This window comes from Pelodiscus sinensis, chromosome 19 (genome assembly GCF_052426305.1).
Source record: "Pelodiscus sinensis isolate ZL-2025 chromosome 19, ASM5242630v1, whole genome shotgun sequence".
In the NCBI taxonomy this organism is placed as follows: Eukaryota; Metazoa; Chordata; order Testudines; family Trionychidae; genus Pelodiscus; species Pelodiscus sinensis.
In genome coordinates this window covers 2,959,463-2,975,648 of record NC_143070.1, presented here as the reverse complement: position 1 = coordinate 2,975,648, position 16,186 = coordinate 2,959,463, and the positions used below count along the sequence as shown (strand labels likewise).

Here is a 16,186-nt window from a genome sequence, read left to right as displayed (position 1 = left end):
AAATAATAATAAGTATAGCTCAAAGTCTTTTTTGTTCCTCTTCTCCCTTACCCACACCCAACAGAAGGCAAGACTCACCTTTCGGTGGTGAGGAAGTTGCCTGGCTTTTTCTCAGTGTCTGATGCCTTGTGCAGTCAGAGCTGGTCTGCAGAGTCTGGCGAGCGTCTAGTGAAACCAGACCTCACTGTATCGTAGTGCTCATGCAAATGAGCTTGCGGGAATCTCAGGTTCTTGTGGCTGAATATGAATCCTCGTAGGGCGAGAGAGAGATTGCAACAAAAGTCGACTGATCATGAATGTAATAGCACTGATGCTACAGGCTCGGATTTCTTCGAGACTTTGAACTATGTGAAATAGCGATAGAAATGTAGCCGTGTTAGTCTGGGGTAGCTGAAGCAAAATGCAGGACAATGTAGCACTTTAACAAGATGGTTTATTAGATGATGAGCTTTCGTGACATTTTCTTAAGAATTAAGGCCAACCCACAATCAGCCTGGCATGCAGGAAATGAAATATTAACTGGATCCTGCACAGAGCTTGGCTCTACACGACTGAACATTTTGATAGAAGAACATAGAAAATTGTCAAGGGTAAAGTTTGCAGACCACACAAAGGTGGGGGGAGTGGTCAGGAGTGAAGAGGACACATCATCGTTACAGAGCAACTGGATGCTTTGTATACAGGGCACAAGGAAACCCGGTACATTGGTATATAGCTAAATGCAAAGCCGTACATCTAGGAGTAAAGAACACAGGCCATACTTAAGAACATATCAAAGGCTACAGTGGGTCAGACCAAAGGTCCATCTACCCAGTGTCCTGCCTTGACAGTGGCCAAGGCCAGGTGCCCTAGAGGGAGTGAACAGAACAGGAAATCATTGCGTGATCCCTCCTCTGTCATCCATCCAGACAAACAGGAGCTAGCGACACCATTCCTACCCATTCTGGCTAATAGCCATGGATGAACCCAACCTTCATGAATGGATCTAGTGCTTTCTTGAACTCTGTTACAATCTTGGCCCTGACAACATCCTCTGGCAAGGAGTTCCACAAGTTGACTGTGCACCATGTGAAGTAGTACTTTCTTTTATTTGTTTTAAACCTGCCGCCTGTGAATTTCATTTGGGGTGTGTCTAGACTACAGGGTTTTGTTGACAAAAGTGGACTTTTGTCAACAAAACTATACTTGCATCTACACTGCCGTTGAGTTCTGTCGACATAACGTCGACAGAACTCGGCAGTTTTGTAGACGGCGATAAACCTCATTCTACGAGGAATAACGCCTTTTGTCGACAAAGATCTGTTGACAGAAGGCGTTATTGCATCTACACTGTCCTTTGCGTCTACGCTGTGATGTCGACAAAGAGGCTAGCTTTGTCAACAGAACTAGATATATTCTAGATGCTCTTTGTCGACAGAAGTATCTGTTGACAAAGCCTCTATCAACAAAAGCTTGTTGTCTAGATGTGCCTTGGTGATCCCCTAGTTTCTTGTGTAATGAGAGAGAATACACGCCATTTCCAATTCCAATATACCTCTTTTCAGATGAGGCAACCTCACCTGCACACAGTATGTATTCAAGATAAGCTACCAGTTTATCCTATTATTTTGGGCCATGCTCATTTATTAGGATTACTCTTCGGAAGGGTGCGGTGTTGATAATTCTATCTGTCTGCTGCATGTGGCACTTGTCAGTAAATTCAGGTTGGCAGGTGCCTGTTCAAGGTTTTCATCGCTACTTAATGGCTCTTTCACCAGATCAATGTCATGCTAATACGATTGGCCGGCTCGAACAGATTTCACTTTTAAACTAATAGATTGCCTGGGGGAAAGGGAAGGGGAAGAGATTCATCAGGCTTTCACTGGACCTAACCATGTCTGTTACAGGATGAAGGACACATATTCCTGTTCATCCAGAAATATAATTGATGCCATCATGTGCCAACAGTGTCCTTCTGCTATGTATACTGGACAAACTTCTCAGACACTTCACCAAAGAATTAATGCCCACAAATCAGACATCAGACAGACATATTCACAAGGAAAAAGCAGTTGGTTTGCATTTCAGCCTACCTGAACATAGTCTTAACGACCTTACTCCATGCATCTTACTTCAAAGAGACTTTAACACATCAGACTACAAAGAGAAACTTCAGAACTGTCATTCATGCTTAAATTTGACACTTTACGAATGGGCCTTAACAAAGATGCTAATTAGCTTACTCATTACAAAGACGGCTTCCCCACTTAATACCCCTGATTAGCCATTCATTGACTCATAGACAAGTATCCCCTTCCTCTCTCTCCCTCACCCCACCTTCTGCTGTAAACCTGATTTGTCAGTTTAATAAGGTGTTCACTTCTTTTTTTGTATTCCTTTGGTATCTACAGTCATGCCAATTCTCTTCCAGAATATGATCTGAGGAAGTGGGTCGGGCCCACGAAAGCTCATCCCCTAATAAACCATCTTGTTAGTCTTTAAAGTGCTGCATAGTCCTGTCTTTTGTTTCTTACTATACAGAGGCAATATGATGTTTTGTATCTTATATTCATTCCTTGCCTAATGAGTTCCAGCGTTCTGTTTGCTGTTTTCATGGCCGCTGCACACGGAGTGGATGGTTTCTGAGACAATGGCTCCAAGATCTCTCTCTTGAGGGGCTGGAGCTAAATGACTCCCCATCGTATTGTACGTCCAGTTGGGTTTGTGTTTTTCCCAATGTGCATGACTTCGCACGTATCAACATTCAAATGTATTTGCCGTTGTGTTGCCCTGACGCTCAGTTTTGTGAGACCCCTTTGTCACGGAGAGGAAGGGGACTCTAAACTGGGAAGCAGGGTCTGAAAAAGCTTTGGGGTTGCCAGCAGAACAGGAGCTCCCAAAAGGCGAATGTGATTCTAGGAGGCATAAGCAGGGGGACTCTTGAGCGAGAGTCAGGAGGCTGTTTGGCTGCTGGCATCCAGTATCCAGTTCTGCCACAGGCATCGACGCCATGTGTGCTCTGCGGCCGAAACACCCACCGGGAAAAATTAGTGGGTGCAGAGCACCCCCCAGCAGCCAAGCTCCCCCCCAGCCCTTGCCCCATGCCTCTTGCATGCTAACGTCCCTGCACTTACCAACTCCCCCCCCCCAGCTCTTCCAGAACACTGTGGACAGCTGATTCACAAGCTCTGGAAGGGAGGGGAAGGAGGGGGAAAGGAGGGGCAGGGGTGGAGCAGAGGCAGGAAGAGGCGTGGCAGCAGTTTGGGGGAAGGGATGGAGTGGACGCAGGTAGCAGGGAGAGGGAGGCTAGCAAGATGGGAAGTTAGTGTCTATGGGTTCTGGCGTGCACCATTTACGAGGAATGTTTTGCACATCATCCTGAGAAGAGCCACGAGAATGCGCTCCTTTATAAGGCATGTTGTCTAATCTTTGGACCAATCTGTGTGCCTTAAAGAGAAGGTGAAGGGCTGAGTTGGCCACTGTCCGTGAGCACGTCTGTGGGCGCAGAAATTTGATCACATCAAGCACTTCAATCTATCCACCAAAAGTTTTACAATGACTGGAAATCGAAGCTAGATAAACGCAGGCTAGAAATCCAGACTCGTTTCTTAAAAGCCAGCGAGATTTATAACCCCCGGAACAACTCCCAAAGGGTCATGCTGGCTTCTCTGACACTGGCAGTTCTAAAATCATGGTTGGATGTGGGATGGGTTCGATCCCAGAGGTCCCCTTGGGACTGTCACCCGATGTGCTGATCATACCACTGAGCCTACCAGCCTGCCCTCTGGGACTCCCCACCTTCCTGTCCTGCAGGGCAGCTCTGGTCTCCCCCAGCCAAGGCACAGAGTTGGGGTAACAGCCCCCAAAGCCGAGTAACACAGACACCGAACCAGCTACAGAGTTTTGACAGTGTGGGTGTCAGAAGTCACGGGTGTAATGTCCGGGCAGGTATTCTACTCTGTCCAATGCTAATAACCGTTTGGCTGCGTGCATGTGTGTGGTGTTGACTTTGTGCGTGTAGTCAACACAGCAGACTCCAACAGAGCCCCCAGAGGCCACAAAAACCCCCCAGACACCAGGGGATAGAAATGGTGTCCCTGGCCTCTGTTTGTCAGAGGCTGGAGAGGGATGGCAGGAGACAAATCGCTTGATCATTGTCTTCGGTCCACCCTCTCTGGGGCACCTGGTGTTGGCCACTGTGGGCAGACAGGAAACTGGTCTAGATGGGCCTTTGATCTGACCCAGTACGGCCGTTCTTATGTTCTTATGTAAAATCAGATGAGGATCAAAGGAGCCCAGCTAGATTCATTGTCCATCAAAGTGCAATAATACTTGTCAGTAAAGTCTCCCGAACCACTATGGATTTGTACTCCCCGACAGTGGACTCGGCTCGGTCAGCATCTGTGCTTTGCTCTCCCTCCAGAGGCTACGAACAGCTGAAATCGCGGCCGTCACAAGTTACCCCTTAGCTTGTCTACACAAGCACGATCATTCTTAAGTTCAAAGCAGTACAGGGAAAACATTGAAAACAACAACAACAACAAAACCCTACAGCATCCGGCCCGGCCGGTCCTGTGGTCAGCTACACCTGCCACTGCAGTGTGGGAGTCACAGAGGTCGCAGAGAGTCACGAAATCTGTGACCTTTGTGGCAGAATCGCCGTCTTATGCATCATGTATGATATCTTGCCCCTGCTGAAAATAATGGCCAAAATCCATCGGCATCCTTTGATCCCAGAGCCACCTAACAGTTGCAAGGATACGTAGCATTTCCTAAGCCGGATGCAGAAGTGGTTTTATGGGGTCCCCTTCTCACTCACCTTCTTAGCATGACTCACTTCCCCCACCCCTCTGATTTCCACTTTATCCTACGATACCTCTGGAGCAACCCCACACTGCTACGTCTACACTGGCACCTTTTTCCGGAAATGCTTAAAACGGAATACTATTCTGTTTTCAGTTTTTCCGGAAAAAGAGCGTCTACATTGGCAGGCTGCTTTTCCGGAAAAGCCCTTTTTCCGGAAAAGCATCTGTGGCCAATGTAGACGCGCTTTTCCGGAAAAGAGCCCCGAGCGTCATTTTCACAATCGGGGCTTTTTTCCGGAAAAGATTACTGGGCTGTCTACACTGGCCCTTTTCCGGAACAGTGTTCCGAAATAAGGACTTATGCCCGAGCGGGAGCAGAATAGTTTTTCCGGAATAGCGGCTGATTTTGTACAGTAGATCGTCCTTGCTTTTCCAGAAAAGCAAGCGGCCAGTGTAGACAGCTCGCAGCTTATTCTGGAAAAGCAGCTGCTTTTCCGGAATAAGTGGCCCAGTGTAGACACAGCCAAAGGACCCACTGACATTAATCTGAACTAGACCTGCTAACCTATTCCCTTGGCTTCCGTAGAAATCCTTGCTTTAGATGTCAGCTCTTGACTGAAGGGTTTTTTTTAGATCTTGGACCAGGCTCCGGATTTCCTTTCCATCCAGGAAGTTCAACAGCCCTTGGTCCCCTTCCAAGCTTTCAAGCACATCCGCTTCCAGAACCTCCCAGGTAGTTTCATAGTCAAAGTCCAACTTTGACTCAAGTACCTCTAAGTTCCCGACCAGCAGAGACAGGTTGCGGAGAAACTGCTCCTTCCTTTCCATTGTCTTCTCCAGTTCTAAAAGTTCCCTTGTGAGCGCCTCCATTTTTTTCTCGTCAGCATGACTCTTCACGTCAATTTCTTCCTTCTCAAGGTCGTATCTGCAAAGGCTTTGTTTGTATTCAGAGACTTTGGTTTCGTAGAGGCCGATGGCTTTTTGCAGCTCTTCCTCGGCTCGCTGAGCCGTGATCAGGGAGGTCTGGAAAATGGCAGCTACGATCCCAGCTGAAACGAAAGGGCCGGTATTACAGATCATATATAAAACTGGCCAAAACCCAACCATTTCTGAGAGGACATTGGGAGTTTATCTCCATGAAATTGTTTCCAAAAGTTTCTGCTGTCCACAGAAAATGGCAGCTTTCCATCAATCTATTACAGCCAAAAACTGAAATATTGTGGCCAAAACCAGGAGCTGTATTGCCACATAAGAGAATCAGAGTGGCCAGACTAGAAGTATGTCTACAGTACAGAGTTTTGTTGGAAAAATGACCATTTTTCCCATAAAACTTGAGTTAAGTCCACACTGCAAGCGCGTTCTTCTGTAAAAAAAAAAAATTAAAAGAACAGAGGGGTTTTTTCCGACATTGGTAATCCTCATTCTACAAGGAAGAATGCCTTTTTGTGAAAGAGTTCTGGCACGGAAAGGTATGTGTGGACAGGGAAGAGGGATTTTTTGTGAAAAAAGAGGCAAGAGGAAAACGCACAGGTGCCCTGGTGAAGTCCAAGAATATAACCGGGTTCATAAAAGAACTAGATCCATGAATGGCCATTCTGTGCATAGCAGTCAGAGCTTACGTTCAAGAGAGCGTCCATGCAGTCCGGACGCTCTCTTTCACAAAAGCACATTGCTTTTTCGAGGCACTTTTGCAGTGTGGATACTTTGTCTAGACTACAGGGTTTTGTCGATAAAAGTCCACTTTTGTTGACAAAACTATACCTGTGTCTACACTACCGCTGAGTTCTGTTGACATAATGTCGACAGAACTCAGCAGTTTTGTCTATGGCAGTAAACCTCATTCTACGAGGAATAACGCATTTTGTCAACAGAGTTCTGTCAACAGAAGGCGTTATTGCATCTACACTGTCCTTTGTGTCTACACTCTCATGTCAACAAAGCGGCTTACTGTGTCGACAGAACTGGATGTCATCTAGATACTCTTTGTCGACAGTATCTGTCAACAAAGCCTCTGTCAACAAAAGCCTGTAGTCTAGACATACCTTCTCTTGCACAAGTAGTTTTTCCCGAAGATCTCTTCTGAAAAAAACTTCTTGCACAAGAAGCTGACACTCTAGACAAGTGTTTCTTAAACTTTTGAAACCAAACAAATAATTTTTTTATGGGGAACACCAAGGATTTTTTGTTGACCAAAAAAAAGGAGGCTTACTCCTTTAAGGGTGGCCATTCCCCAGGGAAAGGTTGTTGACCAAAACAAAAAGCCCCAGGAAAAGGTTGTTGTCAGGGGAAAAAAAAAAAGAGGCTTAAGGAGGCTTGCTCCTTTAAGGGCGGCCATTTTGAATTCAGTTCTCTCCATGGCACACCTCCAACTGTTGCGTGCCGTGCAGTTCATGGAGCTAGTTCTTTTATGAACCCAGTTATATTCTTGGACTTCACAATCAGAATGTAATAATAGAGTTGTTTAACTGATTAATCAACAAGCAAAAGCTTATAGGTTAAATGCTATAAACTACACATATTTCCCGTCCCCACTCCCCACTGCCATGGAATTTTTTTAGCAGGCTGACCAACAGCCTGGCTCAGTCATGGTTTGCATCAGGTCCAGGAACAACCCCTGCTGTGGCTCTGCATTTAAAGTGTATTAGGAGCCAAATTGGGCAGTCAGGACCTCAGACCCCCCTGCCCTGACAGGGGCTGCTGCCACCCTGCACTACTGCCTGGCTACGTCTACACTGGCCCCTCTTCCGTAAGGGGCATGTAAATTTCAAGAGTCGTCGTAGGGAAATCCGCGGGGGATTTAAATATCCCCTGCGGCATTTAAATAAAAATGGCCGCCGCTTTTTTCCGGCTTTTAAAAAAGCCGGAAAAGAGCGTCTAGACTGGCCCCGATCCTCCGGAAAAAGCGCCCTTTTCAAAGTAAGAATAAGACCCTCCGGAAAAGGGCACTTTTTCCGGAGGATCGGGGCCAGTCTAGACGCTCTTTTCCGGCTTTTTTAAAAGCCGGAAAAAAGCGGCGGCCATTTTTATTTAAATGCCGCGGGGGATATTTAAATCCCCCGCGGATTTCCCTACGACGACTCTTGAAATTTACATGCCCCTTACGGAAGAGGGGCCAGTGTAGACGTAGCCCCTCTGTATCATAGGCAGCAGCATGGGACAAGAGGGGCTGTGTCTACACTACACCTCTCTGTCGACAGAGCGATGTAGATTAGTCAGATTGAAATTGCTCACGAAGCGGGGATTTAAATATCCCCTGCTTCATTAGCATAAACATGGCCTCCCCATCCAAACATTCCCTACTTTCTCCCTCTGCCAATGCTCATCCTGACTTGGGAGAGGCAGCACTTGAACCCACAACCCCATGCTAGCACCCTTTCTCCTAGGCCACACAGGTATCCACCCCACCACTTTACCCTCAGGGCACCCCCTTATCCCTCCTGTCCTGACCCAGGGGAGGCAGGACTTGAACCTGTGACCCTGTTCTCCACAGGTGAGCAACCTATCCCCTAGGTTCCCACTAGCAGCCACACAGAGGGTCAGTCTCTGCCCTGCTCAGCCTCTGCCAAGATTGCAAAGCAGAGAGTGGACATAGCAGCCGCAAAGATGCACCTAAAGCCGCTAACCAGGAGGAGGGGAGGTTGAGTGTCCCATGTGCCCCATTTCCTGCCGCCTACGCCAGCTCGTCCCCTCTCCTCAGTGGGTTAGAACCAGCACTGAGCTGCTGACACAAGGGTCCTTCCAGCAGTGCTGTTGACTGGCTGTGCCCCGTGCGATGGGGCGGGCTCGGTCGATACCTACCCATGAGCGTGGAAAGAGGCATGAACAGCAGGGCGATGGTTCTTGCCATTTTAAGCCAGTTTTTCTCCTTCCTCACCTCCTTCTGCAAATCCTGGAGCTCCTTCAGGTGCCCCTCTGCCGCGCTGAGCATTTCTTGGGCGTAGGCCTTGGTGTTCGCGTGATGTTTCAGTTGGATCTGTAAGAGCGCCTGGCTTAATTCTCTTTGACTCTTTTCATTGTTCAGGTGTGCCCTCTTCTCCAGCAGGGTCACGTAGTGGGAGTCCATGACGTGCTTCTGGCTTTCCAGCTGGCTCTCCACAGCTTTCATTTCCTCGCACGCACGCCGGGCGTGTCCCTGCATCTCCTTGTGAGCATCTGGGTTGACACTGGAAGAGCTCAGCTCCCTGGCCAGAGACACCAGGGACTTCATCCCCCGGGTGATCATACTTTGTTGGTCCTGGGTCAAAAAAGCCATGGTGAGCGCGCCAGAGACAGGGGGCGTAGGACCTGCATGAAGGAGAGAACTTTCAGTACCATGGACAGGAGAAAAAACAGGAGGACTTATTTTCCCACCCTGGGTTGACAGACCTCCCGACCATGCATCATGGACCAGTGGCTGCCCCTTTGCCTGGGGAAATCACAATTCCCGCACCAGTAAGTATTGTGAAGGGAACTGGTTCCTTATAATCATTGTAGCTTCCCGCATCCCAGTGTTTAAATGCCACAGATCAAGTGCTAGGAAACCAAGAAGTGCAAAACCACTGTGGGGGTTCCAGAGCCTCTGAAAATTCCCTTTTCAATGGAGGTGAATCCTGGTGTATCCCCACCAAAATCAACGAGCTCTCAGTGACCATCCTTAAATCTAGAGTGACCCCGGGGAGGAAGGGAGGAGGGGATGTCAATGAATTCAGGGAGGGATTCTAAGCTCAGGGCTTTGGTCTCAATCTGGAGTCACCCCCGTGACGGCAGGGCCAGATTCAGATCTTGGAAAGCTCAGTGTAAACCCAGAGGGACCCGACTGAGGTCCGTGGACCTGCTCTGGGTTGGCAGTGTTATAGCTGAGACGAGAGTCTGCCAATTGAATCCATCGTCCTGAATCCAGCTGTTCTTGCAGCATTCCTGCCCCAGGTCACACCTCCTATAGCCTGGTATGGACCTACTGGTCCTGTATCCTCCAGCTCCCAGCTGCCCTGGATGAGAGCAGCGGGCCCAGCTAGCCTGGTGTCAGCCTCGTCTCTGCTGCCGTGGCTGGACCCATGGATTATGATCTCCTTCCATCCCCAGCCTAGCTCCGCACAGTGTCGCCATTCAAATCTTTTTCCTGAGCTCTCCATGTCCCCACCACAAACGTGCACTGAAATATGGCTGTTTATTCTTTTGCATTCCGTGGTGCCCAGTTACCGACCAGGACCCGGCAGTGCACAGCACTGTACAAACAGGACAAAAAGACCAGTCCCCACTCTAAAGACTTTCCGATAATTGTCCCCTCCTCTTACCTTTGTGTCTGTGTTGAACCTCGTCCCTTCGGTAACTGACCCTGCCCACCTTGTGCGGGTGTTTGTACTGTGCTCTGTCGAACCAGGGCACCTCCTATTGGTGAGTCAGCGTCTCTGCATGAAATCCCAGCATCCAATGAGAAACCCCTTCAATTGCTTGTCCAACAAATGGGCATGAACCTTCCACATCCCCAGGTGAATCCCAGCTGGGGTGTTTCCTTCCCGCCACCCTAAAATTCAGGTCTAGTTGGGCACGGGACTCGCCTTCAGGGAACCCAGGAGTCCTGATCCCTAAACCCTTCTCATGTGCCATTTGCACTGGTCTCTAGAGAAGACTTTCCCATTTGTATTTTTACACACACACACACACACACACACACACACACACACACACACACCTTGATCATCCCTTTCCTGTCACCCATTTCTGACAAACAGGCTAGGGACACCATCTCTGTCCATCCTGGCTAATAGCTCTTGATCGACCTCTCCTCCATGAATGTATCTAGTTCTTTTTTTTTAAAACCCTGTTAAAGTCCTGGTCTTCACAACATCCTCCAGCAAGGAGTTCCACGGGTAAAATGTGCACTGAGTGAAGAAAAACGTCCTTTTGTTTGCTTTAAATATGCTACCTATGAATTTCATTTGGTGACTCCTAGTTCCTATATTGTGGGAATATGCAAATAACTTTTCCTTATTTACTTTCTTCACACCAGTCATGATTTTATAGACCTCTATCGTATCCCCCTTAGTCTGTTCTTTTCTAAGGTGAAAAGTCCAAGTACTTTTAATCTGTCTTTATATCGGACCCGTTCTAAACCCCTAATCATTTTGGTTGCCCTTTTTCTGAACATCTTCCAATTCCAAGAGATCTTTTTTGAGATGAGGCGACCATATCTGTACCCAGTATTCAAGATGTGGGTATCCCATGGATTTAGAAAGAGGCAAGAAGATATTTTCTGACTTATTCTCTATCCCTTTTTTAATGATTCCGATCATCTTGTTTGCTTTTTTGATTGCTGCTGCGCACTGAGTAAATGTTTGCCAGGAACTCTGTGCAGTGACTCCAAGATCTCTCTCTTGAGTAGTTGTAGCCAAAGTAATTCTCATCATATTGTATTTACAGTTGGGATTATGTTTTCCAGTGTACATTACTTTACATTTATCAACATGTGATTTCATTTGCCATTTTGTTGCCCAAGCACTTAGTTTGGGGAGATCTTTTTGAAGCTCTTCACGGTCTGCTTTGGTCTTAACTATCTTCAGCAGTTTGGTATGATCTTCAAATTTTGCCACCTCACTGTTTACCCCTTTCTCTAGATCATATATAAATAAGTAGAATAGGATTGATCCCAGGACAGACCCTTGAGGGACCCCACTAGTTACCTCTCTCCATTCTGAAAAGTGACCATTTATTCCTACCCTTTGTTTCCTGACTTTTAACCTCTTTTATGGTGTCTTTGCAGCTTGCTGTGCTTTTACTTTAGTCACTGTACCTTTTAATTTCTGTTTAATTACCCTCCTCATTTTTGTGTAGTTCCCCTTTCTGAGATTAAATACCACCATGTTGGACTGCTGAAATGTTTTTCCCACCACAGGGATATTACATTTAATTATATTATGAACACTATTTCCAAGTGATCCATCTGTATTCATCTCTTGGACAAGATCCTGCACTCCACTTTGGATGAAATCAAGAATTGCCTCTCCATTTGTGGGTTCCAGAACCAGCTGCACCAAGAAGCAGTCATTTAAGACATCAAGAAACTTTTTCTGCATCCCGTCCTGAGTTAACATGTACTCAGTCAATATGGGGAGAGTCAAAATCCCCCACTATGATTGAGGTTTTTTTTTAAAATATAGCCTCTCTAATCTCCCTTAGCATTTCACTTCACCATCCTGGTGATCAGTAATATATCCTTACTACTTTGTTCATACTATTAGAGCACTGAATTACTATCCATGGAGATTCTGTGGAATAGTTTGGTTCATTTAAGAGTTTTAATTCATTTGATTCTACATTTTCTTTCACATCTAGTGCCCCTCCCGCACCCACATGACCTGTTTTGTCCTTCTGATAGATTTTGTACCCTGGTATGACTGTGCCCCTTTGATTACCGTCATTCCACCAAGTTTCTGTGAAGCCCATGATATCAGTATCCTCATTCAATACTAGGCGCTCTAGTTCACCCTTATTATTTAGACTTCTAGCACGTGTATATTAGCCATTTAAAAACTTAAGGTGTCTGCCATTCCCGAATGTGATTGAATGGGACTCTTTCATTTGACTGTTTCCTCATCTGATCGTACCTCTATTTTATCATCTTCCATCCTCTCCTCTTTATTAGAACAGAGCATCTCTGTTAATTGCCCCTCCCTTAAGGAATGTCACTTTCCGATCCACGTGCTCCTTCGCACCCGTCGGCTTCCCCCCAGGCCTTAGTTTAAAACCTGCTCTATGAACTTTTTCATGTTAAGTGCCAGCAGTCTGGTTCCATTTTGGTTTAGGTGGAGCCCGTCCTTCCTGTATAAGCTCCCTCTATCCCAAAAATGTCCCCAGTTCCTAATAAATCTACCCTTCCCCCCCACATGCACACCATCGTCTCATCCACACAGCGAGACCCTGCAATTCTGCCTGCCTACCTGTACCAAATCAGACCCTCTCTAGCTCAGAATAAATCCACCCATCCCCTGCCATGCCAGATCAAATCCATGCGCCCACTAGCTCCCTCTTCCCCGCCAGGATCAAACCAAAGGGATCATCTAGACCGGTATCTTCCATTCCCTCATTAGACCCTCCCAGAACAGCACTGGTCAGGGATTCCATGGAGCCGTTTTCCCCCAGCTCCCCACTACAAATGTACATAATACACAGCCCCCCCCCACACACACACACCCCGTGCCCTGCACTTACCTTTGTGTTCACGTCCAACCTCTTCCCCTCTGCGACTGAACCCAGGGCTGAGCTGTGGGGATATTTATAGAGGGCTCTTCCTAGTGGTGTGTTGGCATCACTGCAGGATCTCGGAGGCATGGGAAACCCAACCCCCAGGGAGCCGACAGGTGGGAAAACACCTCTGATCACTTGGCCAGTGGGGGAGCCTCAACCACAGCACCCATGGGTGCCCTACAGCTGGGATGGTGCCTGCTGAGCTCCCCAGAAGCCAGTTCTACAGGGAAACGGGATTCTCCTGCTGGAACTTAAGAGTCCTAAGCCCTTCTGCAGCTCTGCGGCAGGTTTTCTGGCCACCAGGCAGGACTTCCTGGTGGCTATTGCTCCAGCAATCAGGAAAGGCTCTGATAGCAGGAAAAGGTACCAGTGGGGGGAGCTGCCAGAGCCATTCACCGCTGCATCGCTCGTCCGGAGCCTTTGACCGACCCCTGTAGCTCCTGACACCTTCCACTGCGGCGCGTTGTTGCTACACACACCCTCCCCACCGTGTGCAGTGTAGACACAGCCTGAACTACGTGGCATCACCTCCTCCAACACCCCGTCAAGGGGGCAAGGACAGGAGCTCTGAAGTTGGTTGGGTGAATTGGGGAGTCCCTAATAGCCACGCAAAGATCACACGGGGGCAGGGTGTTGGTTTAAGGGGTGGGGGCGAGGAGTGAGAAGAAAACACCCACCCGCAAGTACAAATACCAGGGAATGGAAGAAGAGTCAACACTCCTGTAACTCGGGTGGAACAATCCAAACAGAGGCCTCTAAAGGGGTGTTTGCTTCAAAGTCTCTGTGAACACCGAGCCCTGAATTTTATCTCCCTTCTCCTGCCCAGATGTACCAGCGCTTGGAGATCTCTCAGTCCCTCAGCAGAGCCAGATGAATTTTCAAACCCTTTCAAAGTCCGAGTCCCTGCGGTGCATGGAGCAGTGACAAGGAATCCAGAGACACGGTGCCCCATCCCTTGCTGTGACATACTAGGTCCACCCTCCCCTTCTCAGGGACAAAACCCAGGAGTCAGTCCTTAGAGCCCTCTCAGCTCCACCCACTAAGCCCCACTTCCCTCCCATGGCTCAGGATGTGACCTTGGTGTCCTGCCTCCTCTGCCTTTGACCTCCTAGATCCAGAGCTGGAGAAAAGGAGTTAGGTTCTGAAGTTAATATAGGAAAAGAACAAGATAAAAAACTTAGAAAAGTTAGATGTCATCAAGTTACCAGGGCTTGATGAAATGCCTCCTAGAATACTGACAAAGGAGCCGATAAAGGAAGTATCTGAGCCATTAGCTATCATCTTTTTAAAATCATGGAAAAGGGAGAGATTTCAGAAGACTAGAGAAGGACAAATCTAGGTACCATCTATAAAAAGGGAAATAAGAACAAGCCAGGAAACTACAGACCAGTTTAACTTCTGCGCCAGGAAAGATAATGGAACAAATAATTAAGAAATCCATCTGCAAACATCTGGCAGATAATGAGGAGCTAAGTAAGAGACAATATGAATTTGTAAAGGACAAAGCATGTCAAATCAATCTGATAGGTTTTTTCGATGGGATAACAAGCCTTGTGGATAAGGGAGAAGCGGTGGATGTGGTATACCTAAACTTTAGTAAGGCATTTGATACGGTCTCGCATGACCTTATCAATAAACTAAGGAAATACAACCTAGATGGGGCTATTATAAGGTAGGTGCATAACTGGCTGGATAACCATTCTCAGAGAGTAGCTATTAATGGTTCACAGTCATGCTGGAAGGGGGGTTCCACAGCGATCAGTTTTGGAACTGGTTCTCTTCAATATCTTCATCAACTATTTAAATAATGGCATACAAAGTACGCTTATAACATTTGCAGATGATACCGAAGTAGGAGGGGTTTCAAATGCTTTGGAGGATAGGATTATAATTTAAAATGGTCTGTACAAATTAGAGAAATAGTCGGAGGTGAACAGGATGAAGTTTAGTAAGGACAAACGCAAAGTACTCCACTTATGAAGGAACAATTATTTCCACACAAACTATGTCGAGACTACAGGGTTTTTTCAAAAAAGTGGCCCTTTTTTCGAAAAAAACTTCACCTACTTCTAGACTGTTGCTGCATTTTTTTTAAATTAAAATCGAAAGAATGCGGCATTTTTGTCGACAGCACTAAACTTCATTTTACCAGGCAGAACGCCTTTTTTCGAAAGAGCTCTTTCGAAAAAAGGCATTCTTGACCGCAAACAGAGCTTTTTCGAAAGAGAGCATCCAGACTGCCTGGGTGCTTTCTTTCGAAAAAGCGAATTGCTTTTTCAAAAAAGTTATGGCTGTCTAGATGATCTCTTTCAAAAGAAGCTTATTCTTTCAAAAAAGCTTCTTTTGAAAGAAGCGTGTAGTCAAGATGTACGCATAGAAAATAGGACGAGACGGTCTAGGAAGAAGTCCTGCAGAAAGGATCTAGCGGTCACAATGGACCACAAGCTAACTATGCCAATAGTATGACACCATTGCAAAAAACCAAACATGATTCTGGGCTGCATTAACAGGAGTGTTGTGAGTAAGACACGAGAAGTCGTTCTTCCGCTCTACTCTGCACTGGTTAGGCCTCAACTGGAGTATTGTCCCATTCTGGGTGCCACATTTCAAGAGTAGAAGCAGGCAAATTAGAGAAGATCCAGAGAAGAGCAACACAGATGATGAAAGGTCTAGAAAACATGAGTTATGAGGGAAGACTGAAAGAATTGGGCTTGTTTCGTCTAGAAAAGAGAAGACTGAGAGGGGACGTGATGGCAGCTTTCAAATACCTCAAAGATTGTTACAAGGAGGAGGGAGAAAAAAAATGTCTCCTGAACTTCTGAGGATAGCACAAGAAGCAATGGGCTTAAATGGCAGTATGGGAAGTTAATGTTGGACACTAACGCTCGTGGTGTTAAGCACTGGAAGAAATTGCCTTCAGGAAGTGGTGGAATCCCCATCACTGAAGATTTTTTAAGAGGAGACTAGACAACGCTCTGTCAGAGATGGTCTAGAGAGACCATGGGTTCCCAAACTGGGGGGCGTGAAGAAATTCCGGGGAGGGCGTGAGGCGACCCAGCCTCCCCCTATCATGTTTTGATGCCCTGTTCAGTTCCATTTTTTGGCTCAACGAGTTTTGCTGCTATTTGGGGAGGGGGAGGAGGGTTTTTCAAAAATCAAAAAGGGGGGCGTGATGCCAA

The 16,186-nt window shown here is 47.0% G+C and overlaps 1 protein-coding gene across 1 annotated transcript; it reads right to left on the bottom strand.

Annotated features, from left to right (window-relative positions):
• Positions 1-5,381: 5,381 nt before the first annotated feature.
• On the bottom strand, positions 5,382-9,051 carry LOC149522057 (uncharacterized). Its single transcript, XM_089770720.1, has 2 exons — positions 8,583-9,051; positions 5,382-5,833 (listed from the first exon to the last, which is right to left on the bottom strand). Exons 1-2 carry the CDS (start codon positions 9,034-9,036, stop codon positions 5,382-5,384), a joined length of 906 nt encoding a protein of 301 aa, XP_089626846.1. The 5' UTR covers positions 9,037-9,051.
• Positions 9,052-16,186: the final 7,135 nt, after the last annotated feature.

Bases quoted from the DNA above. Each gene is read 5' to 3' on its own strand.
- LOC149522057 (XM_089770720.1), bottom strand. From the start codon at position 9,036: ATGGCTTTTTTGACCCAGGACCAACAAAGTATGATCACCCGGGGGATG. The intron at 5,834-8,582 runs GTAGGTATCGAC...CTTTCGTTTCAG, and splicing joins GCCTCTTTCCACGCTCATGG to CTGGGATCGTAGCTGCCATT.